This window comes from Aquarana catesbeiana, linkage group LG01, assembly GCF_042186555.1.
Source record: "Aquarana catesbeiana isolate 2022-GZ linkage group LG01, ASM4218655v1, whole genome shotgun sequence".
NCBI lineage: Eukaryota > Metazoa > Chordata > Amphibia > Anura > Ranidae > Aquarana > Aquarana catesbeiana.
This window is the reverse complement of record NC_133324.1, coordinates 727,438,955-727,460,794: the sequence shown is the minus strand read 5'-3', so window position 1 is coordinate 727,460,794 and position 21,840 is coordinate 727,438,955. Positions and strand designations below refer to the sequence as shown.

The window sequence follows — 21,840 nt, the reverse complement described above, 5'->3', positions numbered from 1 at the left end:
CAATGCACTGCACAGTGCATTCTAAGCTCTGATTGTGAATAGCTGGTTGTTAAAGAGCGGGACCGGGAAGCCAGTCGTGGTGTCCTTAACAACTGATGAGTCATCAGCTGTCAATGGGCTTCCCCGCAGACAGCTGAATAAAAAAGAAAAAATTGCCGACAATAAAAAAGTTTTAAAAAAAAACAGCGTGGGGGCCCCCCTTTCGGGTCTGGTATAAAATTTTAAGGGAAATCACACGCCAACATTTTTTTAAAAAATTGCGTGGGGTCCCCCCCCAAAATCCTAACCAGACCCTTATCCAAGCGAGCGCCCCCCCCCCCTCGAACCATACCAGGCCACATGCCCTTAACATGGGCATCCCCCCCACCCCAAAGCACCTTGTCCTCATGTTGATGGGGACAGGGGCCTCTTTCTGACAACCCTGGGCGGTGGTTATGGGGATCTGCGGGTGAGCGGCTTATCGGAATCTGGAAAAAAAAGTGTCATAGTGATAAAAACACAGAGACAGTTTTTGACAATCCCTTTATTAAAGAATTAAAAAAACAATGTCCCCCGATGTAGATTTATTGTCAATCACGCCGCCACCCTAACCCAAAAAAAGAAAAAAAAAATGCTCCGCTGACAAATAAGGGGCAGGGGGTCACCTGAAGGCACCGCCCCCCTTGTGACTTCACCGACCGGTTCATGCTGGGTTGGTGACGTCAAAGGCCCCCTGCCCCAAAGCACCCCCTCATGTTGAGGGCATGTGGCCTGGTATTGTTTAGGAGGAGGGCACTCACTTGCCCCCCCCCTTGCTTGACTTGCCAGGCTGCATGCTCAGATAAAGGGTCTGGTATGGAATTTGAGGGGAACCCACGCTGGTATCTTTTTAAATTTTGGTGTGGGGTTCCCCTTAAAATCTATACCAGACCCGAATGGCCTGGTATGGATTGGGGGGAACCCCGACTGCGTTTTTAATTTTTTTTTGTAATTGTTTTAAATCAGTTTTTCAAGGTTAGGTACAAAACAGAGCCTATTGGGCATATCCAGGCTCGCACATAACAACAACAAAGCTAAAAGAGAACAAAAAAAAAGCCACTATGACTAGAACACAAATGAGGTACCGCCCACAGGAGCTGCTTAAGTTTGTTCAGTACATTACTCTGCCTCTCAACCCTACTAACAGTCTCAGCCCCCTCTGGCACACCTGGCAATAGTGTAAGTGCAATGACCAATGAGAAACACACACGTTATGATAAAACACAGAAATTGTCTTTACTGATATTACTAATTACTAATATTTCTGTGAAAAAATAACAGACAGTATCAATAACTGGGATTAAGAGAAATATAGCTAAATACTGTATTCAGGCTGCTTTCAGGGGATTCCAAACCTGAGAATGTCCCCAAGAGCAAAGGCACACTTAAATGGCAAATAAATTACAATATGACACTTTATATCGGATTGGTTACTTTTAGACCCCTTTCACACTGAGGCGCTTTACAGGCGCCATAGCACTAAAAATAGAGCCTGCAAAGTCCCTCTCCTTTCACTCCACTGTGAAAGCCTAAATCGCCAATGCCCATTGAAATCAATGGGAAGCGCCGCCGAAGTGCCGCTGCAGCAACGCTTTGACAGGGCTTTTCGGTAATTAGCGGGGGGTTAAAAGCGCCCTGAAAAGTGGTAAAGCGCCTACGCCCGGCGCTGCTCAGTGTGAAAGTGCCCTTACTCATAGTTACATAGTAAGGTTGAATAAAGACACCAGTCCATCCAGTTCAACCTGAGTGAGTGTGGGTGTGTGTCAATCTAAACAGCGCTCCACACATCCACATCGGTCCCCACCCCCAAGAAGACCACAATCCAAGCTCCCCAGCTTAAAAAAGTCCAGCAAGCAGCATCTTTGAGGCACTGTAGAAGACACCGCTCCTAAAGCGCCAATGCCCATTGAAATCAATGGGAAGCGCCACCGAAGTGCCGCTGCAGCAACGCTTTGACAGGGCTTTTCGGTAATTAGCGGGGGGTTAAAAGCGCCCTGAAAAGTGGTAAAGCGCCTACGCCCGGCGCTGCTCAGTGTGAAAGTGCCCTTACTCATAGTTACATAGTAAGGTTGAATAAAGACACCAGTCCATCCAGTTCAACCTGAGTGAGTGTGGGTGTGTGTCAATCTAAACAGCGCTCCACACATCCACATCGGTCCCCACCCCCAAGAAGACCACAATCCAAGCTCCCCAACTTCACACCCACACACCTGGGCCAATCTTGGACAGAAGCCAACCAATCCATCAGCATGTCTTTGGAGTGTGGGAGGAAACCGGAGTACCCAGAGGAAACCCAAACAGGCACAGGGAGAACATGCAAACTCCAGGCAGGTAGTGTCATGGTTGGGATTCAAACCAGCGACCCTTTTTACTGCTAGTCGAGAGTGCTACCCACTACACCGCTGTGCCACCCCACTCATGTTTGGCTTTATGAGTCCAGGCAGGAGGAGAGCAGAAGACTGACCCTCTTTATGTCAGACCTCTCGCTTCTGTCTCTTGACACCACAGGCCCAACTACAAACACTGTATTCAATTCACTATTTAATAGCTTAACTTCCCAGATAAACTGTCCCACACACTCACTAGATATACAGAGCCCTGAGTATGTGTGTGCAGGCCTGTATGGCACTAGTAATTTCAGCCCCCTTGAAGAAGGATGAGGCTTTGTATCTTCAGCTAAGCCACTCTCATTGGTGCAGTTAAATTCCTGAATAGCAGGGCCAAACAACACAACTGGCCTGGATTATCAAGTAAAGAATGCAGGATCTTCCTCAGCAAAGTGAAATAAGAAGAAGAGGGCATGATAGGGTGTTCACACCTCCCTCATTACAATACCACTTTCCACCCACTTCCTATACAATCAGATTGTACAATCTCCTTTAGATCTCTCATCAGCTATGTAGTACAAGGGCCTGCCTGATTTGCTAAAAATTGAATGGATTGTTCAGGCATGTCCTCTATTCCATAGTTCTGGTAAATCAAAAGGAAATTGTACAGAGATTGTACAATCAGATTGCATAGTGTATGGCATCTTTATACAAGTACATAGGAGGGAGTGGATGGAGACACTCAGTCATGAGGCCTCATTCACATCTCCACCGAACAAAAACTCACATTCACGCATGTGTTTGTTTTGTGTGTTTTGGAGTGTTATCACTCGTCACGCATAGGGCAGCCCATTCACTTGAATAGACTGGCCTATGCGCAACAATCGCCCCAGAGAAGCTCCAGAACAATTTTTGGACTGACGCATGGTGCGTTACTGCAGTTTTCAGTGTGTTTGCCGCATGTGGGGAGCCTTTAACAGGTACATGCACAATGTACATTTGCAGTGTTTCTGAAATGCATGGCAAAGTGCACATTTTTCTGTGCAGTTTGCCATGCGTTTGGAAACACACAGATGTGAATGGAGCCTCATTGTCTTCTGTAAACGCAGCAATTTCACTTTCAGGCCCCATTCACATCTAGAGTAGTGGGAGCGCATGTTTTTTGTCTTCTTTTTCCAGTGACACACATAGGGCAGCCAGTCGATTTCAATGGGAAGTACATCTTCGCCAGCACACCATGGATCAGCACACAAGATTGTCCAAAGAAAGGTTTTTCATCGAAAACGGTCACATCACAAGGGAGGTGCAATGTTTTGGGGCCGCGCAGGACCCCTTCGTCAGGCAAGTGATGGGGTGCACAGTAAAATAAAACATATATATATTGGCCACCAATAAAAAAAGTCGATTTCAATGGGCTGCGCTCCTCCTGGCAAAGTAGCTCATGGGACATTTTTGTAAATTTGTTACTGCATTTGTCACCTGTTTTTTCATGTGGCAAAATGTGTGTTTTCTTCTGTTTGGTGTGCTGTTAACAATTAATGACACTGAAGCGCAACTAGGTAATTTTAGGTGTATAAATGTGGCCATACACTATAAAATCTGATTGTACAATCTCTTTACAATCTCCTTTAGATTTACCAAAACTCTATAATGGGAGGAGACACCATCTATTCAATCACTCTGTATCCAATCAGGCAGGCACTTGCACTACATCAGGGATGTCCCGTAGGCTGCATGTGGCCCCAGGGAATTTAGCATGCATCCTAAGCCCATCCGAAGGGATGCTGAGGAAGTCATGAAAATTCACACATGGAGGAATGCCAGGGGTGCTGTGAAAACTTAAGCTGGCCATACACCATACAATTTTCCTGTTCAATTTTCTTTAGATTTACCTTCAACTATGTAGTACAAGGGCCTGCCTGATTGCATCCAAATTGAAAGTGTTTAGGTTTGACCTCCTATTATATGGTTTTGGTAAATCTAAAGGAAAGTTGAACAGGAAAATTGAATAGTGTATGGCCAGCCTTAGTTGATTTGTGAAGGTGTGCTAATGAGGACAGCTGACACTAGTCATCCAGAGAGTCCGCATTTGTGGATGGGGATTCCACTCATATGTCCCACACTTTGTAAAGTGTCTTGGCACAGCCGCGAGACAGGTAAGTGGCCTTGTATAATGGCAGGGCTAAATTGACTAACCAAAAATGTAATGATGGTGCAGAGGAGGATTTCCACCTGAGTACAATGGCCTTACGTGCATAATAAAATAATAACTAGGGTTGCACCGATACCACTTTTTTAAGACTGAGTACAAGTAAGTATCAATACTTTTTTCAAGTACTTGCCGATACCGATTACCAATATTTTTTTTTATGTCATGTGAGTTTCAAACCACAATTTTGTAAATAGTTAATTTTTCTCCTTCACTGATATGTGCTGATGAGGTTGCACGGATGAATGAATGAATGAATGAATGAATGAATGATTTGTAAAGCGCTGCAATTGCAGTGGATGACCACTGATAGGCTGAATTGATGGGCACTGATGAGGCGGCACTGAAGGGCACTGATGAGAAGGCACTAATATGCAGCACTGATGGGCACTGAACTGATATGCGGCACTGATGAGCACTGATATGAGGCACTGATGAGCATTGTTAGGTAGCACTGATAGGTGGCACTGACTGATAGGCACTGATATGCAGCACTGAGGAGCAGTGATAGGTGGCACTGTTTATGTAGCACTGATAGGTGGCACTGACTGATGGGCACTAATATGCAGCACTGATAGATGGCACTGACTGGGCACTGATGGCTGGCACTGATAGGCGGCACCGATGGGCAGGCACTGATGCTGGCTTAATAAATGATGAGATGAGAGTAAGATAATAGCAATTCAAACTTGGAAAGGAAGGACTATGCAATTCTAGTACAAATGCTGCGATGCCCATCTTGGTACACCCTGCACTCAGCCACAGTAAGCTTACAGTCAGAAGGCAGGAGCGGACATCTTGTTACAACCAGCCCATATAGTTAGTGAACTATATGGGCTGGGTGTAACAAGATGTCCACTGCAGGCTTACTGTGGCCGAGTGCAGGGTGTAACAAGATGGGTGTCGCGGTGTTCAACCCCTGACGGAGATACGGAACATCACTACCGTAACCAAATGCGACGGCCCAGGTCGCCGATTCTGACGGAACATGTCGCTGCGCCCTGCACGGGCCAGCTTACCTTCCACTACTGCCAGCCTGTTGAGGACTCGCTCTCTGCTCCGCCCTCTCCACCCACTGACTTCCGGGAGCGAGCGATGCCGCCTCTTCACTCCCAGGTATCGGATTAGGCATCGGGAGATTTTGCACAAGTACAAGTACTCATGCAAATGCTCGGTATTGCCGCCGATACCGATACTAGTATCGGTTTCAGCGCAACCCTAGTTCGTAATAACCCCAACAGGGTTCTGGCTGCTCGGTGAGGAGTCAGAGGGTTGACAAGTCCTAGCAGACACACATCCACTGTCAATTGGATTTGAATGGTAGTGACAGTTAAAATAAATGTGGTTACCTCATACCAATTTTTTTTTTATCTGGGGACAGTTCCAGAATACATGAGTAAAGTCTGCTGAGGGTGAAGCACACAACCAGCAGGAAGCTGGAATAGATGGGTATATTTTGTGTAAACGCATGGGTGTGAAGTAAAATCTATGTATAATTTTGAACTGAATGAGTCTGTATTTAGTGGAAACCAGTTGGGAGAAAGAACACTCCCACCTTTCTTCCCAATCTTCCATATCCAGTGCAGGGAAGTCCCCCACCCACTTGGCCTTAAGAGTTTTCAGTCCCATGTGTATGTTGGGTAGTAATTCTTTATATATATATTAGACAAAGGTTTAACCATAGATTCCTCTCTGAGTAAATCCTTCAGAGTCAAAGTATAGAAAGCCACTTGAGAATTCTCAAATTGAGTATTGAAAGCATGTCTCCACGCCAGTTTTAAAACATTTTTCTATTGACGGCAATGGTATTGTATTTCCAGCAATTTAAATGTAATTTCATGAATTCCTTTTCTTTAGAAATGTCAGTTTTGTTGCAGTAGGTTCTATCCATGGTACAAATGCGCCACTTTACAGGGAGAATCATTAAAATCACTGCTCCTGAAAAAAAACGTTGCATTGATAAATGTCCCCCAGAGCAGTACCCAGTCCCCCATATCCCTTTTATGGCCAATAACTTGCATATAAGCCTTCAAAATGGGAACTTTTGATTTTTCAAGTTCGGGTCCCATAGACTTTATTAGGATTTGCCATTTGGGTCAGAACTTTTTCTCTGTTCTGGAGTTCCAGTGTGAACTGAACAGGGGGGTGTTTGGCCCATCTCTATTTGTAAATAAGAATCAGTTTCATCAGTTAGAGCCCTTTCACACTGGGGCGGTTTGCAGGCGCTATTGCGCTAATAATAGCGCCTGCAAACCGACCCGAAAGTGCTGCTACTTTCATTTCAGTGTGAAAGCCCCGAGGGCTTTCACACTGGAGCGATGCGCTGGCAGGACGGTAAAAAAAGTCCTGCCAGCAGCATCTTCGGAGTGGTGAAGGAGCGGAGTATATACCGCTCCTTCACCGCTCCTGCCCATTGAAATCAATGGGACGGCGCGGCTATACCTCTGCAGAGGTGCTTTGCGGTGGTATTTAACCCTTTCTCGGCCGCTAGTGGCCGCATACCGACGGTAAAACGCTGCTAATAATAGCGGCGTTTTACAGCCGACGCCGCCCCCGCCCCAGTGTGAAAGGGCTCTTATTATGTTTTTTTAGCTTACATTATAACGCCAGATCATGCTACAAGCATGTGGGTGGGGACACTGGAAACTGTGCTTGCTAATGCCTTCCTAAGCGGGCAGAGATCGTGGTCAAGTGAAAACAGCATGAATTTGGTTCTCTTACTTAGAATCGAGCAAAAGCTACTGGCACAGTTAACTCTTTGTGTACAATTGCACTTCACAGTGATTCACCATTTCCTAAATGTACTTAGACTTCTTCTGTCAGGTGCAGCACTTCTGAGGGAATACTGCAAAGCCTGTATCCCGCTACTCCAGCACAGCCATCTGGTCACCTCAAACCGGGTGACCACTCAAGACTTCTCAGTAGCATCCAGTAACTAACTCTCTACTTAACTCTAAGCTTCTGTACGCCTGAGGATCCTCCTCTCTTCCTCTTTCCTGTTACATACAGGCTAGATCCATAGTTGCTCTGTGCCGTGATAACAGTCCCGGTTGCAAGGGAGAAGATTACGTTTAGAAACTCCCTCGCTACCAGAGCACACCATCATCCCTGCCAAGTCACACTGTTCTTCCATTGGCTGGCAGCTATAGCACCCAACGCTCCTCTGGTTACTCATGTCTATGGCAAAATAGCCTTTTACCCATCAGATTTTGCAACTTGCTAACCCTTGTTAGTGTTCTATCCTGAACTTCTCTTCGCCCCCCATTTTAAGCCCTGTTCTTTTGTATGCCTTACATGCATCATTTTTCCCAGGATTTTCAGATCGGGCATTCTCTTTGCATAAACTGAAACTTTACTAAAGTTGATGCAGTTTACAGTCACGTATAACCCCACAGGCAGCCTGCTGGCCCAAAACAATGTTACACAGATCATACTAAACCATATTACAGCAGAAGCAAGGTACCGTATACTCCAATAGTCACCTGCCTACAAACATATGGGCAGACATCAACATAGCAAAATGGTTCCCCAACACGAGGGCCTCTACTATCTTGAATGTCAGTTACTACTGAACTAATGGTCTTCTTTAATAAAGGAGACCCCAAAAAAATGAATATTAATGTAGAACTAAAAGCTTCTTTATGACAGTCTAAACAAGTCCCAAATCCACTCACAAGCCAAAAAAACTAATTTACCTTCCCTGATTGAGCTAAATCCCCCTTTATTTGTGCTTCTCACACTCCTTCTCCAAGACACTGCAGTGCAAAGTGAGATCATTCCAAAAACAGAGGTGGTGCTGTAAATCCAGGAAGCAGTGGGCAGTTCTAGGTTTAGCCAGGTGCTGATTGACAAGCTACAGCTTTGTGAATCAGTGGTGACAATGCTGACAGACATGCCCCCTGCAACACCTTCTCATTCTACTGTAGAGCAAGCAGACACAGCTTACTTGAGAGTGACAACTCTGCTCTAAAATATACACACACTACCAGTGGCTGCAGCTGATGTACGTCGGTGGCAGCAAAAGGGTTGAATGTATTCATACACGTATAAAACAGACAGCGTGTGGACATGATATGGAAGACACACAGAAAAAAAATCAGTGCCCCGGAGGTACACAATGGATTGATTAGGTAAGCATCATTTTGCCATTCATGTGAACCTATTATGCATACCTCTCAACCCTCCAGAATTCCGTGAGACTGTCCTGGGATTTCAACAGAACTGTGGCATCCCACGAGTCTGGGCTGTGTCCCGGAACCACACCCAGGTCTCTTGTTGTGTCCACTCATCGTATGCTGCCTAAACTGTTCTCCCATAAATGTCCAGCACTCTACAGATCTCTGCTCAATGCTTCCAGTCTATGTCCCGTCACCTCTGCTGCTAATCTACAGTTCCTTTGCTTCTGATCAGTCATGTGCTAACCTGGTGTACAGAGAGGAGCGATATTGAGAAAGTGAACAGTCCGATTTTTTTTTTTTTTTTTGCACACCAGCCTATAGCAACTGCATTGTTCTCCATGAGAGCAAGTAAAGAGGTTATCAGTTAGGACAACCAACCCTGCTGGAACCCTAGTGAGAATATATATACCACATATGTAAATACTGTATTTGATTTTCCTGTTTATTTTACAGGACCTGTTCACACTGCTGCACCTCAAATTGAATGCAATTTCAGTGCACTTTTAAGAGGTTCTTGAATATGCATTATAGTACCTTTCACTTTTACCTTTCCTTGTGCATTGTGCTGAGACTGACAGCACACCACAGAAGACCAAAAATAGGACAAGCACTAAGCTGGATTGGAAATACAGCAATGCATATAACATACATTACCACAATGCCCCATTGCATTTCCACAATGTCCAAGTGTTAATTACGTATTATTTATTTAGGTATTTCTATAGCACCATCAATTTATGGGTCCTCAATGACTGCTGAGTGGAGGGAGTGGGGTTAATCCAACCATCACCAATGCCTGTAAAGGGGTAAAGGGAATTTTCTTCTCACAGATCAACAGTTCTGCGGGAGAGGAATTCTTCCTGCTACTGCTGCAGATGCTGGAAGGGCTGATTCTTTTTTTTTTTTTAATTAGATTTTATTAAGAAAGAATCTTACATCTACTTTTCAACAAAGAGACATACAGCTGTGCAGGGCTAAACAGAAACACATAAAATAAAAAAATAAAAAAACTAAAGTGGCATTCTTGCTTCAACTGACGTTGCCAAAGGGGAATTCTTTCACTACTAACCACAGTCACTTTTCCTCCCACTGACTGCCAACTCCTAGGACATTTTTGCCTCCACTGACCAGCAGGTGGCACAATGTTACATGGTTCTCCTAACCTTTGCACTCAATGTCTTGTACTGTGATGGTCCACTCCTGCATCCATGCAATCTCTGCATTCTGTATGTTGTACATTAGATACTCCTGAGTGCTGCATTTTTTATGCTGCGATTTATGTTTTACACTCCTGACTGCTGCACTCTGTAAGCTGTCATTACATACACCTGACCACAGTGTTTTTTTTTGTCTCAACAAATAAAATTGACCTTTACCCCCTTCACATCAGCATGCAGCACTGTGAAATCATCCTATAGAAAAAAATATATATTTTTGCTTCCTTTACTGGGTTCCCACTTCCCTTAGGCAGTGGTGAAATAGTCAGGGCCTGGAAGATGCCCCCTAGGAAGGCTGTGTCTTCCAAAGAGATCTCTAGTCCTAACTGTGAGATAACATGTTTTTTTCACAGACTAGTGCAATCTGGTACTGCGCAAGATGAGGAACATTGCAACATTTGCCCATTCTCGCGCATGTGCTGTGTGAGATTGCAATCATCTGGCCCACAAATGATGTCATGCACCTCATCTTGCACATGTGCAGTATTGGAATCTTTTTATTTTTTAAATGGCAGCATGGGTTTCCGACCAGCAGGAGACAAAGAGCGCTAAGACTGGGGAAATCAGGCAAGAAGGAGGCAGGTAAGTACTGTAATGTATTTAGATAGTCAGGCTTATTAGATGGGGGCAGTCAGCTTTAATTGGTGCTCTGTAGCCCCCCACTATTTAATGAAGTTCTTCTTAAAGGTAGGATCAAAGTGTTAGCTATCTGTCTATATTCTGTGCACAGAAAGGCATGTGTGGTGAAAGAGTTTCAGTTTAAAAAAATATCCTTTGTACTGAGGTGTATGCATGTATGTAAGACTCTCATTAGTGCCACTGTAATTAAGGAGTATTTTGTGAGCACAAGGACTGTGGCTTAACAGAGTCTGAGTGGGCAAAGTCATGACCAATATTCAGCCTAATTTAACCATGTCCACTTTTTGTCAAGGAATGTTGCGTGCACCGCAGCCCTTATCTCCCTGGGGTGTCCCTCTTTCTCAAGTTCTAAAGTTGGAAGGTATGAATTATGTAATACCAACATGCTGTATACATGGATGAAAAGCTAAAAGTGTAAGAATTTACAATATTATTTTTGCAAAATAAAAATAAATGCCACATTTTCCTCAAAACATATTTTAATCTATACAGCTTACCTATAGGTTTTTCTGTAGATGTATTCTGACTCTGAAAGTCATATATAGATGTACTATTTGTGACTGTTATGGTTGTACTCTTTAGGTCAGCGCTTGTTGAGGAACCTGCAACAGAACCTTCCACCAGCAAGATTTGTGAAACGCCTAAAAATACCCCTGTAATTGAAACAGAGAGAAGCGAACTTCAGAAAGTTAAGAATCTTTGATCATTGCTCTTACAATAAGAGTTTTTCAGTTTTATAAACTGTCTGCAAATAAAAGAGTATAGAATGTGAAAGATATGAAAGATATCAACAAACCCTATCCAATCCATGGATATGTTCCAAATGATAAATATTTTATATAAGAAGTAATGTCATTATTAAGGAAGCAGTATATTATTAAATTAATGCCTTAAACAATATTTTGTTGATTATATTATATACAGTAGGTATTATATACAGTAGGTGATAGCACTCAGATTTAATTGACCTGAACTCTGGGCAGCACAGTGGCTAACAGGTTAACACTTCCGCCTAGCTACACAAGGGTCGCTGGTTTGAATTCCAACCACGGCACTGCCTGCCTGGAGTTTGCATGTTCTCCCTGTACCTGCGTTGGTTTCCTCTGGGTACTCTGGTTCCTCTCACACTCCAAAAAGACATGCTGGCAGATTAATTGGCTTCTGTCTAATTTGGCCCTAGTATATGTATGAATATGAGTAAGGGGCCTTAGATTGTAAGCTCCTTGAGGGCAGGGACTGATGTAAATGTACAATATACAGTGCCTTGAAAAATGATTCACACCCCTTGAAATTTTCCACATTTTGTCATGTTACAACCAAAAATGTAAATGTATTTTATTGGGATTTTATAAGATAGACCAACACAAAGTGGCACATAATTGTGAAGTGGAAGGAAAATAATAAATGGTTTTCAACATTTTTTACAAATAAATATGTGAAAAGTGTGGCGTGCATTTGTATTCAGCCCCCACTGAGTCAATACTTTGTAGAATCACCTTTCGCTGCAATTACAGCTGCAAGTCTTTTTGGGGATGTCTCTACCAGCTTTGCACATCTAGAGAGTGAATTTTGTGCCCATTCTTCTTTGCAAAATAGCTCAAGCTCTGTCAGACTGGATGGAGAGCGTCTGTGAACAGCAATTTTCAAGTTTTGCTACAGATTCTCAATTGGATTTAGGTCTGAAGTTTGACCGAGCCATTGTAACACATGAATATGCTTTGACCTAAACCATTTAATTGTAGCTCTGGCTCTATGTTTAGGGTCGTTGTCCTGCTGGAAGGTTAACCTCCACCCCAGTCTCAAGTCTTTTGCAGACTCTAACAGGCTTTCTTCTAAGATTGTCCTGTATTTGGCTCCATCCACCTTCCCATCAACTCTGACCAGCTTCCCTGTCCCTGCTGAAGAAAAGCATCCCCACAACATGATGCTGCCACCACCATGTTTCACAGTGGGATGGTGTGTTCTGTGTTTGGGGTGATGTGCAGTGTTAGTTTTCTGACACACATATTGTTTTGCTTTTAGGCCAAAATGTTAAATTTTGGTCTCATCTGACCAGAGCACCTTCTTCCACATATTTGCTGCCCCCCCACCCCCACATGGTTTCACTTTTCAGATATTTATTTGTAAAAAAAATTGAAGACCATTTATCATTTTCCTTCCACTTCACAATGATGTGCCACCCTGTGTTGGTCTAACACATAAAATCCCAACAAAATACATTTATGTTTTCAGTTTTAACATGACAAACTGTGGAAAATGTCAATGGGGTATGAATACTTTTTCAAGGCACTGTTTATGTAAAGTACCTGTAATAAAAATAAAAATTAACTCTGTAAGCTGAGCCTAAGCCCCCTTTCACACGATCGGACCGTTCAGGTCCGCCTGTCAGTTTCGATGGCGGACCTGAACGGGCGCTCCATGTTAGTTTATGGAGCGTCGGATGTCAGCGGAGACATGTCCGCTGACATCCGACCCGGTCTGATCCGCTAAAAGCAGACAGGTCCAACGCTATCGGATCGGGTGAGATCGGATGAAAACGGACATGCTGTCCGTTTTCATCCGATCCCTCCATAGGCGGCAGCGGCGCCTGACAAGCCCCTCCCCGTTCAGTGAGCGGAGAGGGACCTGTCATCCGCCGGCTCAGCGGAGATCAACGAACTGATCTCCCGATGAGCCGGTGGACCGAGGCGGGCTCCGTAGAAACGGAGTCCGCCTCGTGTGAAAAGGGGCTTAAAGGCAAGGAAAGGGCTAATCACTAGTTTTGCTGGTGATCTTTTCCCCTTTACCATTCCAAAATCAGCACTGTGTTTCTGGGTGGAGGTGGCCATCTTTGTAGAGGCAGGGCTATGCTTCCTCAAGCTCTAGCAACAAGAACAGTGAGTAGTACAGTGGTGACATCACCAAATCTCACATCGAATATCCTGAGCCTAACAATAATGTCCTTGATTTCTAAATGTTCACTATAACAGCAAATTTTCATTCTTGTAGGTCAGTTCCACTAGAGAACACCTGAATTCTGGAAGCTGCAATCAAAAAAGACAGGTAGTGGACAAAAGGACTAGCCTCCAGTATTGCCTGTGGTCTCTCTGCAGCTGATCTTTTCCCTATTATTGTTTTAGCATTCAAAATCTGCACTGTGTGTGTGTGTTGAGTGTTTCTGTTTCGGAAACAGCCTGATATCAATCTCTGTGCTCAACCCCAGTGCTCACCAACCACATTCAGCTACAGCACAGTACAATGACGCTAGTTCCATGAACTTATAACAAGCTTAACAGTGTTTACTCATATAAACAAATATGGGCTGTTACTCAACATGCCAGCACTCATTCCAACACTAGACGAGGTCTGTTGAATAATATCTCTAATGCCCCGTACACACAGTTGGATTTTCCGATGGAAAATGTGTGATAGGACCTTGTTGTCGGAAATTCTGACCGTGTGTAGGCTCCATCACACATTTTCCATCGGATTTTCCATCGGATTTTCCGACACACAAAGTTTGAGAGCAGGATATAAAATTTTCCGACAACAAAATCCGTTGTCAGAAATTCCGATCGTGTGTACACAAATCCGACAGACAAAGTGCCACGCATGCTCAGAATAAATAAAGAGATGAAAGCTATTGGCCACTGCCCCGTTTATAGTCCCGATGTACGTGTTTTACGTCACCGCGTTCAGAACGATCGGTTTTTCCGACAACTTTGTGTGACCGTGTGTATGCAAGACAAGTTTGAGCCAACATCCGTAAGAAAAAATCCTAGGATTTTGTTGTCAGAATGTCCGAACAAAGTCCGACCGTGTGTACGGGGCATTACACTTATATCACTACTTTTCATAAGCATGCTAAAGGAACAGTCTGGCCATACCTATATGTATGTAAAATATTTAGTTGGTGCTAAGTCTTAATATATACACTCACCGTCCACTTTATTAGGTACACCTTGCTAGTACTGGGTTAGACCCCAATTTTCCTTTAGAACTGCCTTAATTCTTCATGGCAAAGATTCAACAAAGTTTTGGAAACATTCCTAAGAGATCTTGGTCCATATTGACATGATAGCATCACACAGTTGCTGTAGATTTCTCGGCTGCACATCCATGATGAGCATCTCTTGTTCCACCACATCACAAAGGTGCTCTATTGGATGAGATTTGGTGACTGTGGAGACCATTGGAGTACAGTGAGCTCATTGTCATGTTCAAGAAACCAGTTTAAGATGATTTGAGCTTTGTGACATGGTGCATTGTCCTGCTGGAAGTAGCTATCAGAAGATGGGTACACTGTAGTTATAAAGGGATAGACATCATCAGCAACAATACTTAGGTAGGCCGTGGTGTTTAAACGATGCTCAATTGGTACTAAGGGGCCCAAGGTGTGCCAAGAAAATATCCCCCACACCATTACACCACTACCACCAGCCTGAGCCGTTGCTACAAGGTGGGATGGAGCCATGCTTTTATGTTGTTTACACCAAATTCTGACCCTACCATCTAAATGTCACAGCTGAAATCAAGACTCATCAGACCAGTCATCGTTTTTCCAATCTTCTATTGTCCAATTTTGGTGAGCTCATGCAAATTGTAGCCTCAGTTTCCTGTACTTAGCTGATGGGAGTGGCACCCAGTGTGGTCTTATTCTGCTCTACTTCATCTGCTTCAAGGTTCAATGTGTTGTGCCTTCATAAATGGTATTCTGCATACCTTGGTTGTAACGAGTGGTTATTTGAGTTACTGCTTCCTTTCTAACATCTCATACCAGCCTGCCCAGTCGCCTCTGACTTCTGACATCAACAAGGTATTTTCGTCCGAACAACTGCCGCTCACTGGATATTTTCTCTTTTTAGGACCATTCTCTGTAAACCCTAGAGATGGTTGTGCATTAAATTCCAGTCGATCAGCAGTTTTTGAAATACTCAGACCAGTCCATCTGGCACCAACAATCAAGCCACCTTCAAAGGCAATAAAATCACCTTTCTTCCCCATTGTGATGCTTGGTTTGAACTTCAGCAAGTCGTCTTCACCATGTCTAGATGCCTATATGCATTGAGATGCTGCCATGTGATTGGCTGATTAGCAATTTTTCTTACCATACAATTGAACAGGTGTACCTAATAAACTGGCCGTTGAGTGTATTTCTTTGTGCACGCATATCAATAGCATATTTTAAAACCATTAACATATCAGGATTTTTTTTACTAAAGGAATAAAGACTGTTCACTTTGCAAAGTTATTTTCACATTGAGAAGAAGTGAATGTTCACTTTGCATAGCAAATAAGGAAACACTGTGCATCCTGACTGTGCATTCAAAAGAAACATATAGTTACCTTATTTATTAAGTTATATAAACATATCTATTCCAAAGTGAATATTTACCTTGCTAAATGAATATTAGTGGTCTTTTAGTCGATTGCTTAATTCTGAACACAACTACATCCCCATTTATAGAAGGGTGTGCACACTTTCAGTTTGTTTTTCAATTGAGTTATACAGTTCATAGATCACATTAAAGGTGGAAAAAGTTCTGAAATGACTTATCTTTGTCTCATTTTTGTACAGCACAGAAACCTGACATTTTAACAGAGGTGTGTAGACTTTTTATATCCACTGTATTACCTATGAGCAACTATATTACTAACATAGCAAGATAGGGGAATATTAGGGACAGCCATTAGAACTTTTTAAATTGTTAAACAAAAAAAAATCTTAAGTCCAAAATTTCCTGCATGGCAGGTAGTTGACACCAATACACCTTAGGAAAGAGAAGATGTTTTGTTGGAGTGCCAGTTACTGGCTGTATTTATCCCTAACATCATCCAGATTAGGGCAAGCCATACACATTTCATTTTCTACTGCCAACTGTTGTAATCAGACAGCCACAGCTCCAATGGCAGTCTGAAAATCCAAACATTTACTACTGTCTATTGGACACAGTCACTGTTCAGCTGACAGTTTTCCAAACGGTTTCTTTGATTTTTCAACTGAAATTTGTTGAGCTGGGCACTGCCAACAGGGTCACATTTTGGACAATTCATCAGGGATTTACTGAGATTCGGATGGCTTAACTGTGACCACTGGAAAAATTAGCTCCTTGTGTGGGGCCTTGTGTCACAAGAGAAGAGCCAGAAATGGTGGGAGCAAGTTCTAGGTGAAGCCATCACCAATGTCACTTAGATGTCCCATGCAAATACACCTACAGTGCCTTGAAAAAGTATTCATACCCCTTGAAATTTTCCACATTTTGTCATGTTACAACCAAAACTGTAAATGTATTTTATTGGGATTGTATGTGATAGACCATCACAAAGTTGTACATAATTGTGAAGTAAAAGGAAAATGACAAATGGTTTTCCAAATTTTTTACAAATAAATATCTGAAAAGTGTGACGTGCATTTTTATTCAGCCCCCTGAGTCAATACTTTGTAGAACCACCTTTCGCTGCAATTGCAGCTGCAAGTCTTTTTGGGTATGTCTCTACCAGCTTTGCACATACAGGCGTACCCCACTTTTAAGTACACTATGGGGTTTATTTACTAAAGTTGGAAAGTGCAAAATCAGGCTCACTTCTGCATAGAAACCAATGAGCTTCTAACCCCAGCTTGTTCAATTAAGCTTCCGTAATAAAACCTGGAAGCTCATTGGTTTCTATACAGAAGTGAGCCGGATTTTGCACTTTCTAACTTTAGTAAATAAACCCCATTGTGTACTTAAAATTGGGGTATGCCTGTATAGAAAGTGAAATTTTTACCCATTCTTCTTTGCAAAATAGCTCAAGCTCTGTCAGATTGGATAGAAAGCATTTGTGAACAGCAATTTTCAAGTCTTGCCACAGATTCTCAAATGGATTTAGGTCAGGACTTTCACTGGGCCATTCTAACACATGAATATGCTTTGATCTAAACAATTCCATTGTAGTTCTGGCTGTATGTTTAGGGTCATTATCCTGCTGGAAGGTGAACCTCTGCTCCAGTCTCAAGTCTTTTGGAGACTCTAACAGGTTTTCTTCTACGTTTGCACTGTATTTGGCTCCATCCATCTTCCCATCAACTCTGACCAGCTTCCAAGTCCCTGCTGAAGAAGCATCCCCACAACATGATGCCATGACCACCATGTTTCATGGTGAAGATGGTGTGTTCAGGGTGATGTGCAGTATTAGTTTTCCGCCACACATAACATTTTGCTTTTAGGCCAAAAAGTTACATTTTGGTTTCATCTGACCAGAGCACCTTCTTCCACATGTTTGCTGTCGCCCACACACAAACTGCAAACGGGACTTCTACTGGCTTTTTTTCAACAATGGCTTTCTTCTTGCCACTCTTACATAAAGGCCAGATTTGTGGAGTGCACGACTAATAGTTGTCCTGTGGACAGATTATTCCACCTGTTGTGGATCTCTGCAGCTCCTGCAGAGTTACCATGGGTCTCTTGGCTGCTTCTCTGAATAATGCTCTCCGTGCCCAGCCTTACAGTTTCCATTTTCGGATGATGGATTGAACAATGCTCCGTGAGATGTTCAAAGCATTGAATATTGTTTTATAACCTAACCCTGCTTTAAACTTCTCCACAACTTTATCCCTGACCTGTCTGGTGTGTTCACAGAACAGCTGTATTTATACTGAGATTAACTTACACACAGGTGGACTCTATTGACTAATTAGATGACTTCTGAAGGCAATTGGTTCCACTAGATTTTAGTTAGCAGTATCAGAGTAAAAGGGGCTAAATACAAATGCATGCCATACTTTTCAGATGTTTATTTGTAAAAAAAAATTAAAGACCATTTATCATTTTCCATCCACTTCACAATTATGTGCCACTTTGTGTTGGTCTATCACATAAAATCCCAATAAAATACATTTACATTTTTGGTTGTAACATGACAAAATGTGGAAAATGTCAAGGGGTATGGATACTTTTTCAAGGTACTGTATATTCCATTGATGGCAGTCTTGAAGGACACTTATGTTGATTGGGGAACACTGATCATTAGAAGTTATGGGTGGGGTTTTTCTCCTGCTTTTTGTAGATTGGACTCCTGCTGAAGAATGGAAGGCACTATATATGGTAAAGCTGAACTCCAGCCTTATCTTCAGTTGTACAAGATCTCCTGTACTGAAAATGCTTACTCTGCTTTCATTGCAAACCTCTAGTTCTTTCCTCACCAGCCTGTCTCTGGTCAGCCCCTTTCATTCATTAGATTTTAGTTCATTCAATCATAGGGGCTCAGCATAATATGTAGGCATTATATGTAGGCATATGTAGGCATATGTAGGCCCAAGGTGGTCTGCATGCAAACGCAGCCTGCCTAGCAATAGCCACACCTTTACCCAGGGTGGTCTGCATGCAAATGCAGCCTGCCTAAGCATAGCCACTCCTCTAGATAGACATCAACCTATAAAGGCATTTTGATTTTGGCATAACTCCTTCCAATAGCCAACCTGCTGCTTGCACCAGGACCGTGGGCTTTTGAGAGAAGTACACATGTGGGTGCTGTGATGTGTTCAGAAATCTATGTATAGCACTCTGCCCACCTCTCCCACCAGCCATGATCTGTCTGCATTGCATAAAGAAGCAAATAGACACAAGGATGATGTCACCAAAGAAGGCACAATATAAGCAGATTAAACTTCATCTTTAAAGTCCATTCTAAGGACACAAGACTAACATACTGTCCCTTTGCATATAAATAAATACTTATATAAAGTGGAGTCATAATACGCAGTGTATGGAATATTTTATTTAGGACGGTGTGCTTGAGAATATTACAGCTTGTTTGGAAAGCACAGAACATGAGCATATTGTATTGTAATATTAAGGCGTTATCCATACTTTAACTGCATGTTAAAGTAAGATGATAAAAACAAGCTAAGTGTATTTTTATCCAGTTCAATACAAAGCTTTCACATATCAAAATGTAAGACAAAAAAGCTGATTTACTAAATGAGTTGAGAATCTTCACTCAATAAAGCGTGTGACTATTTACTTCAGTTATCCATTCATATGAAAAGTAAGTTCCTGCACATTTTGAATAACCAATCATGGTCAGCTGAATAATTTGAACCATCATCAATCATTTGAAGAAAATATTCACACAGTTTATTGGGTCTAGATTTTCAGCTTGAGTAAATCAGCCTGATTATCAGCTATCAAAAACAAATAGTAACCATACTAAGTAAGTAGTCACAACAATAGTGGCGGTGATAGTGGTAATGATAATAATATCGGTCCAGGAATAAACATTACAATACTATCTTGGGACTGCCAACTGTCAACATACATTTTTATTCATTTTTTTAAATTACAAAAATATGAGTGCTTACCTGAGATAAAAAGTAGAACATGTTTAGTCTGACACACCCTGTACTGGAGAATCATCTTTGTATGTTCAAAAAAAATAAAAAGAGTAAAGCCACTTCCTTTACCAACTGATGACAGGAAAATACTGAGTGTTATTGAAACTTAAAGCTCATTTTTGACATACATAGTGCTGAGAGCTGTTAGCCAATTGTAAGGAGTTATGTGAGCAACCACAGAACTGGGTGTGCAATGTAGAAGCCAGTATCATAAGAAAGATGCAGACGATGATTTTCTTGTTGAAATGTCATAATGGCAGAGTTTGAACATGAGAACCAAAAAAGCATAAAATAAACAAAAAGAAAATAGGAGACATAAACAGTGTGAGTTTAAATATATGAACTACTGAAATTTAAAAGTATGTAAAATACAACTCAAAGATATATCATTTAAATGAATGAGACCTTGTCTATATAACTAAAACTGGGCAAATACTATGTGTTCATTTTTTTTTTCTTACACAAAGCAAAAAAGTCAGAACATGACTTGGCTTCTACCCAAATCTCTGCTATCTGCAAAAGCATAGTGTTGCCCACTTACATTTATAAACATTTAAGTGGATTTACAGTGGATGTAGAAAAGAATCACCCCCCCCCCTTTAAAATAATCACATTTTGTTGGATTGCAGCCAGAAATAAAGACAGACACCGTTTTTGTTTTATCCAGCTGTATTTACTCAGTGCAACTTATAACATCAAAGTGAAAGATATAACTCCAACGTGTCAGAAAAAAAAAATAAAACAGAATCATTGAGTTGGAAAAAGGATCACTCTCATTATGTCAGTATTTTAATAAACCACCCTTTCCTTTAATTACAGCCTTTAGTCTGTTGAGATATGTCTCTACTAACTTTGCACATCTAGACTTTGCAATATTTGCCAACTCTTCTTTGCAGAACTGCCCAAGTTCAGTTAAATTTGATGGTGACTGTTTGTGGACTGAAGTTTTCAAGTCATTCCACAGATTTTCAATATGGTTTAAAGTGTTTGTAACTCTAAAAAAAAAAAAAAGAGATCCTGTTCCCTTATAGCAGATTAAACAGCACAGTTTTTGTGCTGTCTGATCTGCTCCTCTCTAAACTGTAAAAAAAAACCTGGCTGATCCTACCACTTCCTGTGTCCCCCTCTATGAGCTGACCATGATAATCATGGCTGCTGAGCCCTCACCACCGTGGCCAGCTTACGTCCCTCCATCATCCGCAGCTCTCCTCTGTCCTCCTCAACCCCTCCCTTCCTGTCTGTCAGCTCCCATGTCTGTGTCTCTGTCTCTGCCCCTCTCCTACCGCTATTCGTAATAAAAAAGGTTTAAAAATATCCTGGCAGCTCCACTCCTTTATCTGGCAATAACTGACTCTCCAAGTGTTTTTTAAAAAGTTGCTTTAAAATACCCTTTTCCAGTGATCTTTAGCCCGGTCATGTGACTCCCGACCGCTCTGCTACTACGATCCAAGGCTACAGTGGGAGGTGGAAAGTGGCCAGCACGGCAGTCACGTGACTCCTGGCTGACGTCAGAGGGAGATTTTGGCTCCTCCCGCCTCCAGCTGTAGCCCTGGATCGTAGTAGCAGAGCGGCTGAGAGTCACGTGACCGGCCTGAAGATCACTAGAAAAAGGTATTTAGAGGCATCTTTTTAAAAAAAACACATGGAGAGCCAGTTATTGCCAGATAAAATGGAGGGGCTGCCAGTAATAGACATTTTTTGGGGTTACAAACTCTTTAGGTCTGGGCTCTTTTTTTTTTTTTTTTTTACAAGGCAAATAAAAGTAAAATACTATGGGTGGGGCTTTCCAACTGTGGAAATATTTCAGACAGTATCTTTCTTACTGATGTTCCTAGCAGAAACTAGAAAAATGTTTCTATTATCTCGTATAAAACCTTCTGTGAACCAGATGTTTCAGTTG

General features: G+C 42.3%; 1 protein-coding gene across 4 annotated transcripts in view; it reads right to left on the bottom strand.

The window, feature by feature from the left end:
- Nucleotides 1–20,046, bottom strand: part of LOC141112037 (uncharacterized) — a 46,892-nt gene extending 26,846 nt beyond the window's left edge. For all 4 annotated transcript variants that reach the window (XM_073604419.1, XM_073604426.1, XM_073604442.1 and 1 more), the window contains exons 1-2: nt 19,908–20,046; nt 11,086–11,241 (exon numbers count right to left, since the gene is read on the bottom strand). In XM_073604419.1, coding sequence (XP_073460520.1) covers nt 11,086–11,241; nt 19,908–19,962 — 211 coding nt within the window. In that variant the 5' untranslated portion in view covers nt 19,963–20,046. The remainder of the gene's footprint in view (nt 1–11,085; nt 11,242–19,907) is intronic.
- Nucleotides 20,047–21,840: the final 1,794 nt, after the last annotated feature.